Source organism: Porcisia hertigi, chromosome 10 (genome assembly GCF_017918235.1).
Source record: "Porcisia hertigi strain C119 chromosome 10, whole genome shotgun sequence".
NCBI lineage: Eukaryota > Euglenozoa > Kinetoplastea > Trypanosomatida > Trypanosomatidae > Porcisia > Porcisia hertigi.
The window spans coordinates 59,294-80,785 of NC_090569.1; the positions used below are offsets into that span (position 1 = coordinate 59,294).

General features: G+C 59.4%; 1 protein-coding gene across 1 annotated transcript; it reads left to right on the top strand.

The window, feature by feature from the left end:
- Positions 1 to 19,642: 19,642 nt before the first annotated feature.
- JKF63_07612 (uncharacterized protein) lies at positions 19,643 to 20,743 on the top strand (the record flags this gene model as incomplete). The annotated part of the gene is made up of 1 exon (XM_067903544.1): positions 19,643 to 20,743. The coding sequence occupies one exon, from the start codon at positions 19,643 to 19,645 to the stop codon at positions 20,741 to 20,743; it is 1,101 nt and encodes a 366-aa protein (XP_067759025.1).
- Between the last annotated feature and the right edge of the window lie 749 nt (positions 20,744 to 21,492).

A 21,492-nucleotide genomic window follows, 5' to 3' on the forward strand; every position in this document is an offset into this window, starting at 1 on the left:
TGCCTGCAACCAGGACCCCGCGAAGGCACCGGAGAGTTTCCAAAGCTTCAACGTGTTTTCTGAGGCAGCGCGCTGCTTCGATGGGGCCTTCGCGTCGAAGGGCATCACACCTTGGCCTGGCTTCTACAACGGCATGTGTGCCAACGTCACGTGTGATACGACGACACAGACGTACAGCGTCCAGGTGAAGGGGAGCACCACTTATGTGAACTGTACGCCGGGCCTGAACATCACACTCCATGAGTACAGCAAGGATTTCGCTGTCGGCGGCTACATCACGTGCCCGCCGTACGCTGAGGTGTGCCAGGGCAACGTGAAGGCGGCCATGGACTTCGAGGGCAAACATGGTACACCAGTCCAAATGGGATAGCGGGGGTAGAGTACCGACAGGGGCACTTCCACTGTCAGCGGTGATGACGACTACAACGACAAGAACATGACTCGTGGCAGCGGTGCGGGTGGCGTCCACAGCGCGCACATACTGCTCACAGGTGCAGTAGCCCGTTGGTCTCTGATGCTGTTTGTGGGCCTGGATGCGTAGACCAGAATGGGGGGGGGAGCCGTCTCAGAGCCCGACGTTGAGGTGGCGTGTGTGTGTGTGTGTGGTTTGTGCCCCATTTGGCGTAGTGGACGCACTGCTCCAGGGGGTTGGATATTCAGCGGTCCACCCACAGGGATGTCGGGACGCTGCTGAGAGGGGAGTGAAGACAGCCCGACAGACCCCGCGGTCGTTGACTGCCCTGAGCACCCTCCCTCCACAGAAGGCAGTGTGTGGTGTGTGTGCGGTGTTGTCGATGACTGCTCCCATCGCGTGTGTCGCGTACCGTCAACCCATTCGTGAGGCTGGAAGCTGAGTGTGCGGGACTGACGAGGTGCGACACGGCTCACATGGCCTCGGAGTGCACGTGTGTCGAAGGCGTGCCGTACCCTCCCCACATTGAAGTGTGGGTGCCGTGCGCCGGGTGATGAGAGTGAAGTGGGTAGGCAGGCACGTATGCCGGAAGCATGTTGGGCACACCTCGCCTTCTACTGTGGCGCGCCATACACTACGTATGTGGCACGGCTTAGCGAGCGATGCGGTGGGGTGCAGATGAGGGGTACGTTGGATCTCTGGTTTTGGGCGGAATGACAGCCGAATGACGTAGTGTGATGGTGCGGGGACTGAAGAAAGAGGACAGGAGGGCTTCTCTGCTGTACCCTCGGTGAGACCATCCCTCCTTTGTTTTGTGTGATCCACGCCCTCAAGCACTCCTCTTTGTCCCCTCATGCTCTTCATGCGATTGATACTGGTGCCCTCGTCCCCCCGGAGAAGGAGCCCCTCGCTCCCCCTTCCCCTTCCCTCCCTCCCTGGTGCGAGCCTCGTGTGGCCAAAGAGGGAGAGGGAGCCACTGCTGTCTGTCAGGTACTCGTGGTGCTACGCGTATGCTCGGAGGAAACACACAGAGGCACGAGAGAAGGTGCCGTAGTATGAGCGAGACGACGGTTTCGTCTGTGAGAGAGAAAACCGCCACCGCCGTGCGCCAGCAGTGCTGCATGAGCGGTGGCTGTGTGTGTGTGTGTGTGTGTGTGTGTGCATGTTGGTGTGGCCTAACGCCCGGACGTGTCGTGACGTATGTCAGGGGGTGTTCCCCCTCTTTTCTTGTGCTTTGAGTGTTTGTGCCGGTGGATGTCTTGAGCTGATCTCATGTGTCTGCGGACACACACTCGGTTTCTCTTTTTTCCTTTCTTTCCCGCCCTCCTCTTCTCTCTCACTTCGTTTGGCCGGGAGGGGGGGATGAGGAGTTGCGCCAACCCTCCCCTCCACTCCCCTCCCCATCCAGTCACGGCGGTGAATTTCTCATTTTGTTCTTTTTTATTGTTGGGCTTCTGCGTGCGCTGTTTTTCTTTTTTTTCTTCTCCGCCTCCTCCCCTCCCTTCGTATACGCGTCCTCCTCCGTTCGCTCTGTTTTTATTATCCACAGCGAACATCTCTCTGTGGGCTTTGTGTGTTTGACAGATGGCTGTCTGTCTGTTTTCCTCTAGAGAACAGAAAGGGGGAGGGAGAGAGAGTGGGGGAGACGAAGGGCGGCTTGGTGAGTACACCCCCCCCCTCCTCTCCCCCATACACACTCCGTACTCCGTGCCCTGTTCGATTATGGGAACGCACATGCCCCGCTTTTTATCTGGGCTTCGCTTCTTTTTCCTCTTTTGACGCCAGTGCGCTGTCGACACTAATCAGGGACACCGCTACACCCCCGGACGCGCACACAGACACGCACACGCGCGTGGCGGACAGCAGTTGAGGTGGCTTGTGTATCGGTGGATCGTCAACCATGCGCGTGCGGCCGTGTGTGCGGTGATGCGTTGTGTCCCTGCGTTTCTCTGTTTTCCAACGTACCTTTCTGGAGTACTCACTAAATGTGATCCCGCCCACCCATCCTTTCTTGGTCTGGCTGACGGTTGTGCGTTACGATTGGTGCAGCGGTGGCGGCTACCCCAGCGATTGTCGCCGTGAACTCGGTCTCCGTGTGCCTTTCTCCCGCCCCCCACCGCACCTCCCCGCCACCCCCGTGGTCCCTGGCCTATGCCACCCCACAGCAACTACCACCCGTAACCCTCTGCCTCTTGTTCTTTTCTCTTTGTTGTTGTTTGCCCCTACACCGCTGGTCTGCGCGTCAGACACAGGCACGCACGCACGCACTCGCTTCCCTTCGACTCAACACACATACACAGGCACGCACGCCTTCTCCTCTTCTCTTGCCTTCACACCGACACCTCCTCACTTTATACACGTATCCTCTCAGCGCCACTATGCCACCACACGACGCCAGCCGCATGCACCAGTTGCGTAGCGGTGTCGCACGCCTGGTGCGCCTCGCCGCAGTGACGTGTCTCGCACTGGCAGCCGGCTCCGCTGCCGTGTGGGCACAGCCGGTGGGTGTCGTGACCACCGGGCACCGCTGCATCCACGACCAGATACAGCAGCGCGTGCTGCAGTCGGTGGCTCAAGAGCACGACAACCTGGGCACGCTCTCTGCCGTCGGTTTGCCATCTGTCGCATCCGCACCGGACCTCGATTCTGTGAGCGGCACGGTCGACTTCGCTTTGCGGTATAGCACGGGGCTAAATGTCACGCGCTCCACGGTTTGGGGTGAGCTGCGCATCACCGTTTCCACGGATAATTTCACAGACACCGAGCGCTACTGCACACAGGACGGGCAGAGCATCAATGACAAGAATGGAGATGTAAAATGCAGCGAAGACGACATCCTGACCGAAGAGAAGCGCGACATCCTGATCAACTCGATCCTCCCCGAGGCGGTGCGGCTGCACACGGATCGGCTGAAGGTAAGGCAGGTGCAGAGTAACTGGACGGTGGCGGTCGGGAACGGCAAAATCTGTGGCGTATTCAACGTGCCACAGACCCACCTCACCAACGGCGTCCACAACACCGACTTTCTGCTTTACGTGGCATCCCTCACCACCGATAGAGGCGCGGTGTCGTGGGGCGCAACCTGCCAAGTGTTCCCCGATGGCCAGCCGGCTGTCGGCGTCATCAACGTCCCCGCAGCCCAGATCGTGTCGCGCTATGACCAACGCGTCATTCGCACGGTAGCGCATCAGATCGCGCATGCTCTGGGATTCAGCGAGGACTTCTTCCAGAATGCCGGCATCACGAAAGTCGTCGAGAATATTCGCAGCAAGCCCGACAACTTTACTGTGATCAACGGCAGCAAGACAGTGGAGAAGGCCCGCACGCACTACAACTGCTCCACACTGGAGTACGTGGAGATAGATAACCGCTCCAACCTTGACTGGGACAATTCACACTTGTCGATGCGCAACGCCAAGGACGAGCTCATGGCGCCTGAAGTGGGTGCCGGCTACTACACTGCGCTGACGATGGCCATCTTCGAGGACACGCGCTTCTACAAGGCGGACTTCAGCAAGGCCGAGGCGATGACGTGGGGCCGCAACGCCGGCTGTGACTTCCTCAACAACACGTGCATGAAGAACAACATCACGCAGTGGCCGCAGATGTTCTGTGACGGTAGTCAGGTGAGCCTCCGTTGCCCTTCTGACCGTCTCGGCGTCGGGATGTGTGGTATAGCGACTGCAGAGAAGCCGCTGTCGTCTTACTTCCAGTACTTCACCAACGGGTCCATCTCCGGCACCTCACCGGCTATGGACTACTGTCCCTTCGTGGAGCAGTTCAACGAGTCTTCCTGCAACCAGAACTCCTCCCACGCGACCGAGAATGCAAACCTCTTCAATGTCTTCTCCGACGCGGCGCGCTGCATCGATGTGGCGTTTACACCGAAGAACAGGAGTATGGAATCATGGCCCATCTTGGGCATGTGCGCCAACGTCCAGTGCGACAACGCAACGAACACGTACAGCGTCCAGGTGAAGGGCAGCAGATTCTACGTGAACTGCACAGAGGGCCAGAAGATCACACTCGACAACATCAGCGACGCCTTCGAGGCCGGCGGCTACATCACGTGCCCTCCGTACGCTGAGGTGTGCCAGGGCAACGTGAAGGCGGCCATGGACTTCAAAGCGGATCTCGAAAAGAACAGAGGCACAAGCAGCAGCAGCGGACGAGGCCACACCCCCACCGACAGCATGCCCAGCAGCGGCAGTGGTGCAAACACGCCGGATGCCACGTCCAGCAACGGCAAAGGCGACAGGCTGTACCCCCGTGTCAATGGTGCAGCCGGCCTGCGCAGCACGTGGAGCCTCGTGCCCGCTGGAGTGGCGCTGCTGGTGGTGACACTGACTGTTGGTCTGAGTGCCTAACATCAGAACGCCTGGCGCACTGCTCATTACAACTGTTGGTGCGGCCACCCAGCGAGGGTTGCATACACGACCGACACCCTCCGCTGGGGATGCCATGACGCACCCTGAGAGGGCCCTGACCTGAACCTGGTGAGCGTCTCTTGTCCCATAGTGCATGAGCACGGCCCACCTACACTCCCCCCAGTTCGCATCCCTGTCGAATCCGGACGGCGACTATTACCAGCGAAGAGTGGGAGCCAAAGAAGCCTTCTTGTATTCTCAAGTGCAACACACGTATCCGACGAGTGAGGTGGCGTGTACGCAAACGGGGGTGACATGCGGTGATGCCCGTCGGCGGTACGCGAGGACACACCCTGGGCCGCGATAGCACCAGCCCCAGTCCAGCGGTGTGGTGGTCCATGAGCGGTGGCTGGGTGTGACACCACCGACCGGCGTCTTGAGGTACGGTTGCTCTTGATGGGTTCATTGTGCCGAGTGTCCTCGCTGGTCCACGTACTCGGTTGATGGGCAGGTGAGTGTTTGGCACCCGACCTCCACACTCGGGCGGTGGTGGTGTCGTCGTCTTCACCCCCTTCTCAACCACGTCTTTGTTACCTATTGAATTCACCTTACCCCCCTTAGCCAGGTTATACCCGCTTACTTTATTATCCGCGTGTGTGGGTTGGTTGGGTGCAGGGGTGGGATCGACGGTTGGAGTGGCGGACATGGAGGGCCGTCGATGTGGATGCTCTATACAAAGCGAGAGGGCCCACTCCTCCTCCCCTTCCTCATCGCCCCCCCCCTCCTTCCCGTCGCCCCGTCACCCCTCCCCTCACCACCCATCCCGAACGCGGTGCATTTCTCCTTTCTTCTCTCTCTTTGGGCTCTCTACTATCCTTGACTTCTTCACTTCACCCCCCTCCGCTCCCCCTTCACTCCTTCAGAGGTGTCCTCCATGAGGATGGGGATTTATGTTTGTGTGTTTCTCTTCTTCTCACCCCTTCACAGCGCCCACATATACACCTGCGGTCTGTGATGGTGACAGCGCCACGTCCCTGTGCCCCTCCCTTCCTCACCCCCTACGACACAGAGTGGAGGGAGAGAGTGAGTGAGCGTGCTGAGTCCACCTCTCCGTGCCTTCACCCTCTCTCTCCCTCTGTATGTGTGCGCTTGTCCTTCCCTATTTATCTCGTTCGCTTCCCTTCTCACGTCGACACCAGTGCGCTGTCAACACGGAACAAGAAAACCATTGTGACCCAAAACACCCACACACTCGAGCGCAGCACAGCAGAGGGGCTCGCTGACTACGTCGGCGCCTGCGTCTGCATTGCCCGGGTACTTCCGCAGCTGCCCACGGCCTCGACGCTGAAACGGCGTCAGGGTGTCGCAGGGCTCCCCGACTCCCTCCATGGTTATTCTTATCCCTCCTCTATTATTTCTCTCCCTCATCTGCCGCTTCCTTGTCCCTTTCACTGCCCTCTGCTCATGACAGGCACACGCGCAACCGCGCTTGTCCTGCTCCACGCGCACCCAGTCACCCGCGCACACACAGCACATACCCGCTGGCCTGCGCCTTCTCACTGGACGTCCTCTCCACCTCCTTGACCACATCATTGCCGCTTCCAGCGTGCGCAGGAATAACTCCCTCCCGGTGACCCACCGACAGGACTCGATGCACCAGACACGTGCCCCAGGAACCTCAATAGAGAGTGTGACAGCAAAGAGAAACGTTGTGTCCTCGGAGGTGCAGGTATCCTCAACAAGCGAGCAGCGACAGTGCCTCCCCTGACAGTGCTGCAGGCGAACGCTTGGAAACACGACATGGCTCACACGCCACAGATGCCCGCTGAGGCCGCCCAGCCGCCCACCGCCGCCACCAACGGCTACACTTCGGTGCCCGGTGTGGGGACTATGTGGGTCCGCCAAGAGGGACGGTATCCCACAGGATCAGGACCCACTGGGGGGGGACATCACCCCAAGACTCCGACCCACCACCCCTCCCGGGGGTAGACAAGACACACTCGAGGCCACAGTCCCCCGGCGTCATTCCATGTCCACACACTGCGAGGGGGTATTTCGATCCAGCGCAGCCCCTGTGTGGCTCCACACGACGACACGGCCCATGCACACACATCGGAGACCCCTCCCCCTCCAAATGAGTGGCAACGCGAAGCCCTTTGCAGTGTGCCCGATGTGCGAGAAACGGTATGAACGGTGGACCATTCTTGTCTGGCGCATCCCCGCACGCACCACAACGAGGGCACAGTGGCCCAACGCAGGATGCCGGGTGGGACCGATCAACACAGTGGGGAGCTTGCCGCGAGAAACACCACATGCCTGTACTGACCGCGCACACTTGCAGATGAACAGTGTCTCACGCAGCATCCAACTGTCTCCCATGGCCAAGCTGCACCCGCAATTACCCATGACCCACGGAAAGAGATCTGCGAGGAGTCCTCCACACACCTATCGGTCTGTCCCGCACTAGCCAACGTTGGGGGAGACTGTGACATATAAGATGGTCCGGTACATAGGGTTGCCCAGTCCAAGGGATTGGCGGTGTACCCCAGCCGACTATTCGGCCTCGCGGAGCCGGCCGAGGTTCCCAATCCAGAAGAGGACGAGAGCAACATTGAGCGCCAACTGCGTTAATCGACGACACTCCTCACCCCCATGATAATGATACCGAGCGGCGGACTGGCAGCGATCCACATTTTACTTTTCTGCTCCTGGGCTGACCATCGGGAGCTGCACAGGGTGCGGCCTGTCGGGACGACGTGTTGAGGGTGCGGGACTCGCCCGCGTTTGAGTTGCACCAGCAGGCTGGGAGAAGGAGGCCCTGTAGTGTATGTGCTGGGGGACATCCTCATCCCCTCCCCCCCCCCCCTGCACAGTGTCGCCCCCCTCATCTTCACAGAGGACGAGAGACGGAGAAGTGAAGGTGTTCTAAAAACGTGTGTCCCTGCGAAGGGGCACGTGCAAAGTGAACGCACACACGGATATGTAGACAAGCATGTACGCATTACATCTTTGCCCTGTGTCACTCCCCTTTCTCTCTCCATGCGCATGATGTGAGCCATCCCCCACACCACATACCCATCCCTTCACGTCTTGCCCACCACCCGTCGGTGATGTTACCCCCATCTCTCCCCATTCTCTCCCTTCCCCTCCCAACCCCACCGCCCACCGCTCCCCTAGACTGCACAATCCTGCGCCCATCACCGGCCCTCGCCATCGCTCTTTCCTTACTGAACCGCCCCCCTCCCCCCATACAGAGGCACAGCACAGCACATACCCGCTGAGCAGCACCTCCCCATTCACTCGCCTTTTCCCTACACCCCCCATCCCGCCTATATACCTTCACCACCTACCCCACCGCCAGCATGACCCACAACCGTTTGGGTAGCACGCACCAGGGACATAGCGGTGCCGCACGCCTGGTGCGCCTCGCCGCAGTGACGTGTCTCGCACTGGCTGTCGTCTCCGCCGCCGTGTGGGCACAGACTACCGGCGACTCGGCTGAGGACCACCGCTGCATCCACGACGAGCTACAGGAGCGCGTGCTGTGGTCGATGGCGCAAGAGCACATCGGGCGCAATACTTTCTCTGCGGTGGGTCTGCCGGTTGTTGCCGCAGAGGTCGCCCCCAATGCGGAGCACCGCGGAGTGGACTACGCGCGCGCTGGCGGCGGCACTTCGCGGAAGCCGCAGCGCTCTGACGACTGGGGTGAGCTGCGCATCAACGTGTCGTACGAGGACCTAAATGACTCCACCTCGTTTTGCACAACTGCGGGACAGCTTGTCAACAATCACCTGGGTGCCAACGTCACCTGCGGTGAAGCTGACATCCTGACGGGTATGAAGCGCGATATTCTGATCAACTCACTCATCCCACAGGCGGTTCAGCTGCACACGGACCGGCTGAAGGTGAAGCAGGTGAAAGGCAAGTGGAAAGTGAATAACTATACAGGTCAAATCTGTAAACACTTCAAGGTGCCGGAAGCGCATCGCAGGACGGGGCTCAGCAACACGGACTTTATGCTGTACGTTGCTTCAGTTCCAACCCAAAAGCGTGTGCTCGCATGGTCATTGACTTGCCAGAGGTTCGAAGACGGTCAGCCCGCCGTCGGCGTGATCAACATCCCCGCATCCCGCATCGTGTCACGCTACGACCAGGCCATCACGCGCACGGTTGCGCACGAGATTGCGCATGCGCTGGGCTTCAGTAGTGTTTCCTTCAACCGCACCGGCATCATGCACAACGTGTGGGGTGTTCGAGGCAAGTCCTTCGCTGTTCCTGTGATCAAGGGCAACAACACGGTGGCGAAAGCACGCGAGCACTACGGCTGCGACAACCTGGAGTACGTGGAGCTGGAAGACCAAGGTCGTCGTGGTTCTTCAATCTCGCACCTGAAGATGCGCAACGCCAAGGACGAGCTGATGGTGCCTGCGAGCAGGGCCGGCTACTACACTGCGCTGACGATGGCCATCTTCGAGGACATGGGCTACTACAAGGCGGACTTCAGCAAGGCCGAGGCGATGACGTGGGGCCGCAACGCCAGCTGCGACTTCCTCAACAAGAAGTGCATGGAGAACAAGATCACGCAGTGGCCGCAGATGTTCTGCAACCGGACGATACCCGAGTACAGCTGCACCTCCAGCCGTCTAGACATCGGACCATGCGGTATCGGCACCTACGCAGAATCCCCGGAGTCGTACTGGGACTACTTCAACAAGTACCCGCTCGCTGGCTACTCCCGATATCTGGACTACTGCCCCACTATAATCCCCTATAGTGGCGGTGCCTGCAACCAGAACCCCGCGAAGGCACCGGAGAGTTTCCAAAGCTTCAACGTGTTTTCTGAGGCAGCGCGCTGCTTCGATGGGGCCTTCGCGTCGAAGGGCATCGCACCTTGGCCTGGCTTCTACAACGGCATGTGTGCCAACGTCACGTGTGATACGTCCACACAGACGTACAGCGTCCAGGTGAAGGGGAGCCCCACTTATGTGAACTGTACGCCGGGCCAGAACATCACACTCAGTAAGTACAGCAAGGATTTCGAGGCCGGCGGCTACATCACGTGCCCGCCGTACGCTGAGGTGTGCCAGGGCAACGTGAAGGCGGCCATGGACTTCGATGATCAACATAAAAAAACAGTGAACAGTGGTAGAGGGTAGAGTACCGACAGGAGTACCTCCACTGTCAGCGGTGATGACGACTACAACGACAAGAACATGACTCGTGGCAACGGTGCGGGTGGCGTCCACAATGCGCGCATACTGCTCACAGGTGCAGTAGCCCGTTGGTCTCTGATGCTGTTTGTGGGCCTGGATGCGTAGACCAGAATGGGGGGGGGGGAGCCGTCTCAGAGCCCGACGTTGAGGTGGCGTGTGTGTGGTTTGTGGTTTGTGCCCCATTTGGCGTAGTGGACGGACTGCTCCATGGGGGTTAGATATCCAGCGGTCCACCCACCGGGATGTCGGGACGCTGCTGAGAGGGGAGTGAAGACAGCCCGACAGACCCCGCGGTCGTTGACTGCCCTGAGCACCCTCCCTCCACAGAAGGCAGTGTGGTGTGTGTGTGCGTTGTTGTCGAGGACTGCTTCCATCGCGTGTGTCGCGTACCGTCAACCCATTCGTGAGGCTGGAAGCTGAGTGTGCGGGACTGACGAGGCGCGACACGGCTCACATGGCCTCGGAGTGCACGTGTGTCGAAGGCGTGCCGTACCCTCCCCACATTGAAGTGTGGGTGCCGTGCGCCGGGTGATGAGGATACAGTGGGTAGGCAGGCACGCATGCCGGAAGCATGTTGGGCACACCTCGCCTTACACTTTGGCGTCATCCACACTCGTATGTGGCACGGCTGTGCGAGCGATGCGGTGAGGTGGAGATGGGGGTACGTTGGGTCTCTAGTTTGGGGGGGGGGGGGGTGACAGCCGAATGACGTAGTGTGATGGTGCGGGTTGTGAAAGAGGACAGGAGGGCTTCTCTGCTGTACCCTCGGTGAGACCATCCCTCCTTTGTTTTGTGTGATCCACGCCCTCAGGCACTACACTTCGTTCCCTCATGCTCGTCATGCGATTGATACTGGTGCCCTCGTCCCCCGGAGAAGGTGCCCCTCGCTCCACCTTCCCCTTCCCTCCCTCCCCTGGTGCGAGCCTCGTGTGGCCAAAGAGGGAGAGGGAGCCACTGCTGTCTGTCTGTCAGGTACTCGTGGTGCTACGCGTATGCTCGGAGGAAACACACAGAGGCACGAGAGAAGGTGCCGTGGGATGTGCGAACCCCTTCGGTATGAGCGAGACGACGGATTCGTCTGTGAGAGAGAAAACCGCCACCGCCGTGCGCCAGCAGTGCTGCATGAGCGGTGGCTGTGTGTGTGTGCATGTTGGTGTGGCCTAACGCCCGGACGTGTCGTGACGTATGCCAGGGGGTGTTCGCCCTCTTTACTTGTGCTTTGAGTGTTTGTGCCGGTGGACGTCTTGAGCTGATCTCATGTGTCTGCGGACACTCACTCGGTTTCTCTTTTTACTTTCCTCCTTTTCTCTCTCACTTCGTTTGGCCGGGAGGGGGGGGGATGAGGAGTTGCGCCAACCCCCCCCTCCCCTCCACTCCACTCCACTCCCCCCATCCAGTCATGGCGGTGAATTTCTCATTTTGTTCTTTTTTATTGTTGGGCTTCTGCGTGCGCTGTTTTTCATGTTTTTCTTCTCCGCCTCCTCCCCTCCCTTCGTATACGCGTCTTCCTCCGTTCGCTCTGTTTTTATTATCCACAGCGAACATCTCTCTGTGGGCTTTGTGTGTTTCACAGATGGCTGTCTGTCTGTTTTCCTCTAGAGAACAGAAAGGGGGGGGAGAGAGAGAGTGGGGGGAGACGAAGGGCGGCTTGGTGAGTACACCCCCCCCTCCTCTCCCCCATACACACTCCGTACCCCGTGCCCTGTTCGATTATGGGAACGGACATGCCCCGCTTTTTATCTGGGCTTCGCTTCTTTTTCCTCTTTTGACGCCAGTGCGCTGTCGACACGTATCAGGGACACCGCTACACCCCCGGACGCGCACACCGACACACACGCACACGCGCGTGGCCGAAAGCACACAGGATGGCTTGCGTATCGGTGGATCGTCAACCATGCGCCTGCGGCCGTGTGTGCGGTGAGGCGTTGTGTCCCTGCGTTTTTCTGTTTTCCAACGTACCTCTTTCGAGTACTCACTAAACGTGCTCCCGCCCACCCTCCCTTCTTTAGTCTGGCTGACGGCTGTACGCTGCTTTGCACTGCATCGAGGGGTGACCTCACGCGCCACCAACAACCGGGCTACACCCTCTTTGCGCTGCCGCATGTGCCTGCGCCACTAGCCCTTCGCGTTTACTACCGATGCATCACGGCTGTGGATCACGGTTGGTGCAGCGGTGGCGGCTCACCCAGCGATTGTCGCTGTGCACTCTGTCTCCGTGTGCCGTCTACCCGCCCCCCACCGCACCTCCCTGCCACCCCCGTGACCCCTTGCCTTTGCCACCCCGCACCAACTACCACCCGTAACCCTCTGCCTCTTGTTCTTTTCTCTTTGTTGTTGTTTGCCCCTACACCGCTGGTCTGCGCGTCAGACACAGGCACGCGCGTACGCACTCGCTTCCCTTCGACTCAACACACATACTCGCTGAGCAACGCACGCCTCCTCCTCTCTCCCACTCACGCCGACACCTACTCAATTTTTACAGGTATCCTCTCAGCGCCAGTATGCCACCACACAACGCCAGCCGCATGCACCAGTTGCGTAGCGGCGCCGCTCGCCTGGTGCGCCTCGCCGCAGTGACGTGCCTCGCACTGGCCGCCGTCTCCGCGGCCGTGTGGGCACAGCCGGTCGGTGTCGTGACCACCGGGCACCGCTGCATCCACGACAAGGTGCAGCGGCGCGTGCTGCAGTCGGCCGCGCTACAGCACATCGGCCGCGATGCTCTCCCAGCTGTAGGTGTGCCTGTTGTCGCAGCAGAGTCCACCCCCACTGCAGAACACCGCGGAATCGACTATGCGCTGGCTGACAGCACGTCTCCGCCGGTGGAGCGCTCTGACGACTGGGGTCAGCTGCGCATCACCGTGTCGTTCGAGGACCTCATGGACCCCGAGCGTTACTGCGCACGTGTCGGGCAGACGGTCAACAATCACAACGGTGCCAACGTTAACTGCACTAAAGCGGACATCCTGACGGATGAAAAGCGGGACATTCTGATCAACTCCCTCATCCCACAGGCGGTTCAGCTGCACACGGACCGGCTGAAGGTGAGGCAAGAGCAGATCAACTTGGTGGTGAATGGTATGACTGACGACGGTTGCGGTGACTTCAAGGTACCAGAGTGGCACCGCACGACGGGCTTCAACAACACGGACTTTCTGCTGTACGTTGCCTCGGTCCCCAGTGAAAGTGACGTCGTGGCGTGGGGCTCGTGGTGCCAGGTATTCTCGGACGATCGGCCTGCTATCGGTGTAATCAACATTCCTGCAGCAGAGATCGTGTCAGCATACGACCAGAGAGCGATACGAGCGGTCGCGCACGAGATTGCGCATGCGCTTGGCTTTAGCGACACATTTTTCTTCGTCGCGGGCATCATGGATGTCGAATCGAATGTTCGAGGTAAGCCCTCCGAGGTGCCCGCAATTGTGAGCAACACCACCGTGGCGAAGGCACGCGAGCACTACGGCTGCGACACCCTGACTTACATGGAACTCGAGGACCAAGATGATGATGGTTCAGCAGGCTCACACCTGAAAGGGCGCAACGCGAAGGACGAGCTCATGGCGCCTGAGGTGGGTGCCGGCTACTACAGCGCGCTGACGATGGCCATCTTCGAGGACATGCGCTTCTACAAGGCGGACTTCAGCAAGGCTGAGGCGATGACGTGGGGCCGAAACGCCGGCTGTGACTTCTTCAGCAAGAAGTGCATGGAGAATGGCACCACGAGGTGGCCGCTGATGTTCTGCAACCGTACGCAGCCGCAGCTCCGCTGCACGTCTAGCCGCCTCGAGATGGGCAAGTGCGGGCCGAGCTTCACATTCGATGAGTCAGCATCGCACTCCCACTCTTCCACACAGACCATCTACGATAACGGGCTCCTCATGGGCTCCTGCCCGTATGTGGCGGCTGAACGTGATGGTGCGTGCAACCAGGACACCTCCACTGCACCGTATTACATGAGTACCTTCAACGTCTTCTCCGACGCGGCGCGCTGCATCGACGGGGCGTTTACACCGAACAACAAGAACACGGACTCCCGCCCCATCTTGGGCATGTGCGCCAACGTGCAGTGCGACAACACAACGAACACGTACAGCGTCCAGGTGAAGGGGAGCACCACTTATGTGAACTGTACGCCGGGCCAAAACATCACACTCGACACCATCAGCGACGCCTTCGAGGACGGCGGCTACATCACGTGCCCGCCGTACGCTGAGGTGTGCCAGGGGAACGTGAAGGCGGCCATGGACTTCAAAGCTGATCTCGAAAAGAACAGAGGCACAAGCAGCAGCAGCGGACGAGGCCACACACCCGCCGACAGTAATCCCAGCCACGGTAAAGGCGACAGGCTCAACCCCCGTGTCAATGGTGCAGCTGGCCTGCACAGCGCACGCACCCTGGTGTCCGCTGGAGTGGGGCTGCTGGTGGTGACACTGACTGTTGGTCTGAGCGCCTAACATCAGAACGCCTGGAGCACTGCACATCGCAACTGCTGGTGCGGCCATCTAGCGAGGGTTGCATACACGACCGACACCCTCTGGTGGGGATGGCATGACGCACCCTGAGAGGGCCCTGACCTGAACCCGGTGAGCGTTTCTTGTCCTAGAGTGCATGCGCACAGCCCACCTACACTCCACCCATTTCGGAGCCGAGCACCCATCACGACATATCTTATTGCCTTCTAGAAAGGGGAGCCACTGGGGCCTTTCTGGGGACAGTGGCACTAGACACGTATCCGACGAGTGAGTAGGCATTTACGCAAACGTGTCTGACACACAGTGACACCCGCGGGTGGGACTGGAGAGCACACCCCCGGCCGCGATAGCACCAGCGCCCCAGCCCAGTAGTGTGGTGGTCCATGAGCGGTGGCTGGGTGTGACACCGCTGACCGCTGTCTTGAGGTGAAGTTGCTCTTGATGGTTCATTGTGCCGAGCGTCCTCGCTGGTCCACGTACTCGGTTGATGGGCAGGTGAGTGTTTGGCACCCCACCCCCACACCCCATCCACACTCGGGCGGTGGTGGTGTCGTCGTCTTCACCCCCTTCACCACCACTTCCTTGTTGCTTATTGGATTCACCTTCCCCCCTTCCCATGTTATACCCGCTTACTTTATTACCCGCGTGTGTGGGTGGTGTGTGGATGAGTGGGTGTGTGCTCCCCCGCCCTTCCGTCACCCCGTCACCCCTCCCCTCACCACCCCCATCCCGAACGCGGTGCATTTCTCCTTCTTTTTCTTCTTACCTCTTTTTGGGCTCTCCATCATCCTTGACTTCTTCCCTTCACCCCCCTCCCCTCCCCCGTCACTCCTTCAGAGGTGTCCTCCATGAGGATGGGGATTTATGTTTGTGTGTTTCTCTTCTTCTTACCCCTTCACAGCGCCCACATATACACCTGCGGTCTGTGATGGTGACAGCGCCACGTCCCTGTGCCCCTCCCCCTCCCCTACGACACAGAGTGAAGGGAGAGTGAGTGAGCGTGCTGAGTCCACCCCTCCGTGTCTCCGCCCTCTCTCCCTCCCTCTCTCTCTGTATGTGTGCGCTTGTCCTTCCCTAATTATCTCGTTCGCTTCCCCTCTCACGTCGACACCAGGGCGCTGTCAACATGAAACAAGAAAACCACCCCAACACGAACAAATACTCGACCGCAGCACGGCAGAGAAGGGGTCGCTGACTACGTCGGCGCCTGCGTCTGCATCACCCCGTGTACACCTTCGGCTGCTCACGGCCCCGGCGCTTCCACAGCCTCGGAGCGTCGCAGGGCCTACCCGACCCCGCTATACCACCCCCAACCACCGCCCCACTCCTGCCCATGCCAGAAGGGCCCACGCGCACAGCACCCCCACCCGCTGGCCGAGGCCCCACGCGCCCCCTTGCCCCAGCGGCCATTGCTGCTCACCTTGAAGTGCCCCCAGCAGCACGCACGAGAGGCGTAGCGGCGCGCCTGATGCGCCTCGTATTGGTTGTCGTCGGCTCCGCTGTCGCGTGAGCACAACCCAAGGCCACCGCGACCGTAGGCAAACGCTGCATCAACGATGATGTGCAGCAGCGCGTTCTGCAGTCGGTGGGCCTGCCCTACGCCGCGGTGTCATCTCACACTGCTGTCGAGCACGGCCCGGCAAACCACGCGCGACCCGACATCACGCCACGCGGCCCTGAGCGCTCTGCAACGTGGGGCGGGCTGTGCGTCATCGTGCCCGCCGAGGGCCTCGCGGATCCCGCCCACCACCGCACACACGCTGGAGAGTAGACCAGCAGCCACAACGGTCTCATTATCACCCTCACCGCCGGCGACATGCTCACGGACGAGAAGGGCGACATCTTCCTCGAGCCCATCCTCCCCGAGGCGGCGCGGTTGCACACAGAGCGCCTGAAGGCGAAGCGGGCGCAGGGCAGCTGGAGGGCGAGTTGTATCATCAACGCCCTTGGTGGTTTTTTCAAGGCCTCAAAGGCACACATCACCGACGGCTTGAACAACACGGACTTCGTGTTGTACGTGGTATCGTCCCGCGGCCGGCGAGACACCCCGGCATGGGCAGCCAACGCCGCGCTGCCTCATGACCAGCAAATCACGCGAACCGTCGCGCACGAGATCGCGCATACGTTGGGCTTCCTCAGCGGCTTCTTTAACGAGACGGATTTGGTGTAGTTGATCAGCGGGGATCGCGGGAAGCCCCACTGCGCCCCAATAGTTGACGGCCGCATGACCGCGCCAAGGGCCCGGCGAGCACCAAGCCCCCCAGACCCCGCAGCATCTGGGGATTGAAACGTGGGCGGCCCTAGGGCGGCTTTCTCGCACATGAAGATATGCAACACCAAGGACGAGCTCATGGCGCCTGCAGTGGGCGCCGGCAACCGCAGCGCGCTGACGGTGGCCATCTTCGAGGACATGGGCTTCTACAAGGCGGACTTCAGCAAGACCGAGGTGATGACGTGGGGCCGCCACGCCGGCTGTGACCTCGTCGTCACGAAGCGCATGGGCAACGAAGACCCAACGCAGTGGCCGCAGATGCTGCGCAAAGGGGGGTGGGCAGAAATGCGCTGCACTTCCGAACGCCTCGCCTGCGGAAAATGTGAACTAGAGGCCTGTGTGGATCCGCTGCCGGCGCACCCCCGGCACTTACCGGACGCGACTCTAGGCGACCCCCCCGCGCTGACGGGCTGCCCTCCGTATGCCGAAGCTGGCCGGAATGCTTTCCGCAACCAGTGCTCTTCGACTTTGCTGGCTTACGCGAATGGTCGGAACTTTTTTTTCCGCGGCGGCGCGCTGCATTGACGGCGTCTTTGCACCAAAGGGCCTTCGAGGCCACGGGGGGATACTACAGGAGCACGCGCGCCAATGCGAAGCGCAAAAAGGCCACGCACACGTACAGCGCCCAGGCCTACAGGGACAGCATCTACGCGAGCCCCCTACCAGGCCGGAACATCCTTCCGCCGAATATCACTGGCGCCTTCTCGGCCGGTGGTTAAATCACGCGCCCATCGCATATTGAGCTGCGCCAGGGCAACGCCAAGGCGGCCATAGGCCTCACAGCAGAGCTAGTCGATTCCGCCAGTCGGGCGCCGGGGGGCAGCCAACGCGTTCTTCTGGCCGGCGGGGCGGCGATGCGGGCTCCACTGCTCCTCCTGAATTGCCCCCTTCGCCTAGAAACAAGGCGCTTGTGGCACCCCCCCCCCTCGCATGACGACTACTGCGGGTATCTTTTTCTTTGCCCTAGGAGGCCAGAGAAAGGCGCATCCCCCCGTGGACCCCGCGTGCTGCTAAACCGCCTCCCACTACGCGGGAATTGTGTGCGAGGTGCGCGGCACACTCGGGACCCCACCGGTTGGCGTGCACCGGGGCGGTGGGCGCAGTGAAAACGAGGCAAAACAGGCGCCGCAAGCACCACGGAAACACCACGCGCGACGCCGTCCTGTCCTGCAGACCCCCGTGCTTGGATTTCAGGAGCGGTGTCACGGCGCGCTGTGCCCGAGAAGCCGCCAATCAGGGAGGGGGGTACCCCGCCTGGCACCCTCCTCTAGCCAGAGGCGGCGGTACGCCCGACACGATGTGGACACGGGTCGCAGTGCCGCAGCGAAACAACATGAGCGGCGGGGTGGCGCAGGGCAAGGCCGACTGACGTGGCAAGGCTGAGGGTGCACCTATATCGGCGAATTGTTGCTCGAGTGTCCCCGCTGCTCGATGTCACCAGTCGACGCGCACGCGGCAGTGCCCACCCGCAGCCCAAAGACCCTCCACCCCCCCCCCCCCGCCCCTCTCTTTCACGTGGGCTGCTTGCCCCCCTCCCCCCCCTCCCCGGCACCACAAAGACGCACAAGCGCACACACAACCCGATGGATATCAGCAAAGCGGTGGGCAGCAGGGGCAGTTGGATAGCACCCCGTCCTCGTGTATGTCGCTGGGCTGCTCGAGACCTGGGGCCGGGGGGCTCGTGCGCCTCACCCGCGCATGTACGCATATAGGTGGCTCGGCATGCTCTCCTCCAGCTGCCGCCCCACCCCTCGGACTGTTGTGGACCCTCCCACTGTCGACATTAAGACCCCGCGTGTGTGTGTGTGTGTGTCTGTGTCACTTGTATTCTCCCCTCCCCCCCTTCCACAAGAGTCCTCCATGTGGATTGGAATTTTTTTGTTACACCCCCCCCCCGCATCGGCTAGCGTGTATATTCATGGCTTCACCCCCGTGAGCGTGACAGTGCCCTTTCTTTAGGTTTCCCCCTGCAGCAGAAGGGAGAATGGGGAGCGTGCTGAGCCCGCCCTTCCGTGCCCGCGCCCCTCCTCTATATATTAGCGCCTTACCTTCCTTGTTTACGCCCTTTGCTTATATCCCGCCGATGACACCAGTGCGCTGCCCACACAGAACCGGTACACCAACCACATAAACACACACACACACAACGGAGACATGCGCCACAGCAGGAGAACATCGCACACGCAGGACCGAGAAAAAGCGTTTGTGATGTTTTTGTTTGTTTTTTTTTTGGTGGTGGTGGCGATATGCTCGTTTCAATGGCTTGTTTCACGCCTGACGTGTGTCTCAACGTCACGAAGGGGAGTGCACTCAACTGACGCACACACATACACTCCAACCTCCTCTCCCTCCACAGCGGCTCTTTAATAACGTTATTAGCAACATCTGGGCGACGGATAGAAAGAAAAGCGTTGGTGTATTCCTCTTTTTTGGATGATGTCTTCTCGATCCAAACACCTCGACAAATGCCGTCGTTTTCTGTAGCGGAGAAACAAATTTTCATGTTGGGTTATTCTTCGTAGATTCATTCGATGTTCACATTATATTCACCTCACCTCTGCCCTTCCTTCCCTCTTTTTGTCTTCCCTGTGTGTGTGAGTTTTGCCACTTGACGGTAACTGGCGGCCTTTTCCTTTCCCTCTTGCGTTTCACCCCAACCCCTGTGGTAATCATCATCATCACCCGTTATCCCACTCCATTCTACACCACCGCGATACTCCTGCAAAAACTAAAAAAAAGGGGTTCCCATGCCACACAACAGGAACCACAACACTTTCCCTATTTTTTGTTGTTTGTTTCTTGGGGGTTGGTCTGGAATCACCCTGCTATCATCATACGGAAGAAAAAAAAGAGGAGTCGTGTGTGTGTAAGCATATGCTATATAGAGAGATTCAGATACGGTAACCAAAATGCACAAGAGTAACCAGGAGCTGAGCGTCCCAAAGATAGTGGGGGACTTCAAGGTTTACAATGTGAGCGGTGCTCCATTCGAGGTGCCAGCCAAGTACACGCTGCTCAAAATCCTCGGCATGGGTGCTTACGGTATTGCATGCAGCTGTTTGAATAGCGAGACAGGTGAGAAGGTGTCCATCAAGAAGTGCCGTGACGTGTTCCGCGATGTGGAGGATGGCAAGCGAGTCTTGCGCGAAATTGCCATGATGCGCTTCTTCTCCCATGAAAACCTTCTCAGCGTGCTCGATATTCTACCCCCGATGAAGCGCGACTACAACAGTTTCGAGGACATCTACGTCGTCACCAAGCTCATGGATGTAGACATGAATGTGGTGCTTCGCTCGCGCCAGGAGCTGGAGGAATCACACATGCAATATTTTGTCTACCAAATTTTGCGTGGACTCAAATATTTGCACAGCGCAAAAGTTGCGCACCGCGACTTGAAACCATCTAACCTCGTCACAAACATTTCGTGTGAGCTCAAGATTATCGACTTTGGGCTGAGCCGCAGCGTTGACGTGGCGTACTCGGAGCTGACCGATTACGTCATCACGCGCTGGTACCGCCCACCGGAACTGCTGCTGGAGAACACGAACTACTCCACTGCTGTGGATATCTGGTCTGTCGGGTGCATCTTGGCGGAGATGTACAACCGCTCGCCACTCTTCCCCGGACGGAACACGATGGATCAGCTGCGCATGATCGCGCAAAACATTGGCAAGCCGCCCGCCAGCATTGTCGAGCACCGCGACGCGCTGGAAAAGCTAGATGAGCTGCCGAACGGGACCCTCAATATTCCAAAGCTCGTCCCCAGGCTCACGGATAACAAGAACGGTATAGACTTTCTCACCAAGTTGTGGACGTTAGACCCAAGCAAGCGTCCGACTGCAGCCGAAATGCTTGCCCATCCGTATCTGGCTCACCTACACGACGAGGAAGACGAGCCGGTCTGCCCCCACCCCTTCCGGTGGGCACACGAGAACACCGCAATGGGCGCGTCCGAGCTTCGTCGTGCGTTGTGGGCTGAAATTGTGCATTTTAACCCGTCCCTGGGGTAAGTCACGCCATCAGCGACGACGGCTTGGTGGCAGCAGCTCAAAGAACGGCAGCGGTGGCGATGGAAAACATCAAGAACCACAAGTACCTTTTGTGTGTGTGTGTGTGTGTGTGTTCCCACTGACCTGATGGGGGATGATGTTGTTGAGATGGGGAAAGACCCCTCACCCCTTCAGCGTGAGGCATCCCAGTCAAACACCCATGATGGACGCAGGGGATTCAAAAGCGATTCATTTCCTACCGATATTGGAGGACACACTCCGCATTGTTAGAATGTCGTGAGAGGGGGCGGTCTGCGGCAGCGCCGAGCACCTTTGCGCCGTCCACTCCATGGGTGGACTCATCAACTCGATCCCACTGGGCACCCTTACCTGCCCCTCATCACCCCCGGGAAGATGCACCGGGTAGTGAACGGACATAATAGAAACAACTGCGATGCGACCTGCGAAGCACGTGGGTCAAAAGGCTTACGTCATAGGCCGTGTACTCAGATTACCAAGCCGGTGTTGCACCAGTCTTCTTCAATAGCTGCTTTTTGCATCACTCGGATGAGCCTGTGACCAGCGCGAGTGGACTGTTGGGCGCTGAGACCTATTTGTGGTATATAGCAGGATGTGTGCCTTGAAGGAAAACAAAAAGAAATGACTGTGTTAGCTTCACCTCAAGCGAGGAGTGGCAGCACAGCCAAGCACTGGAAGAGATCATCGGGAATTTTTTAACAAAAAAAAAGGGTGGAGGCGGAGGCGACTTT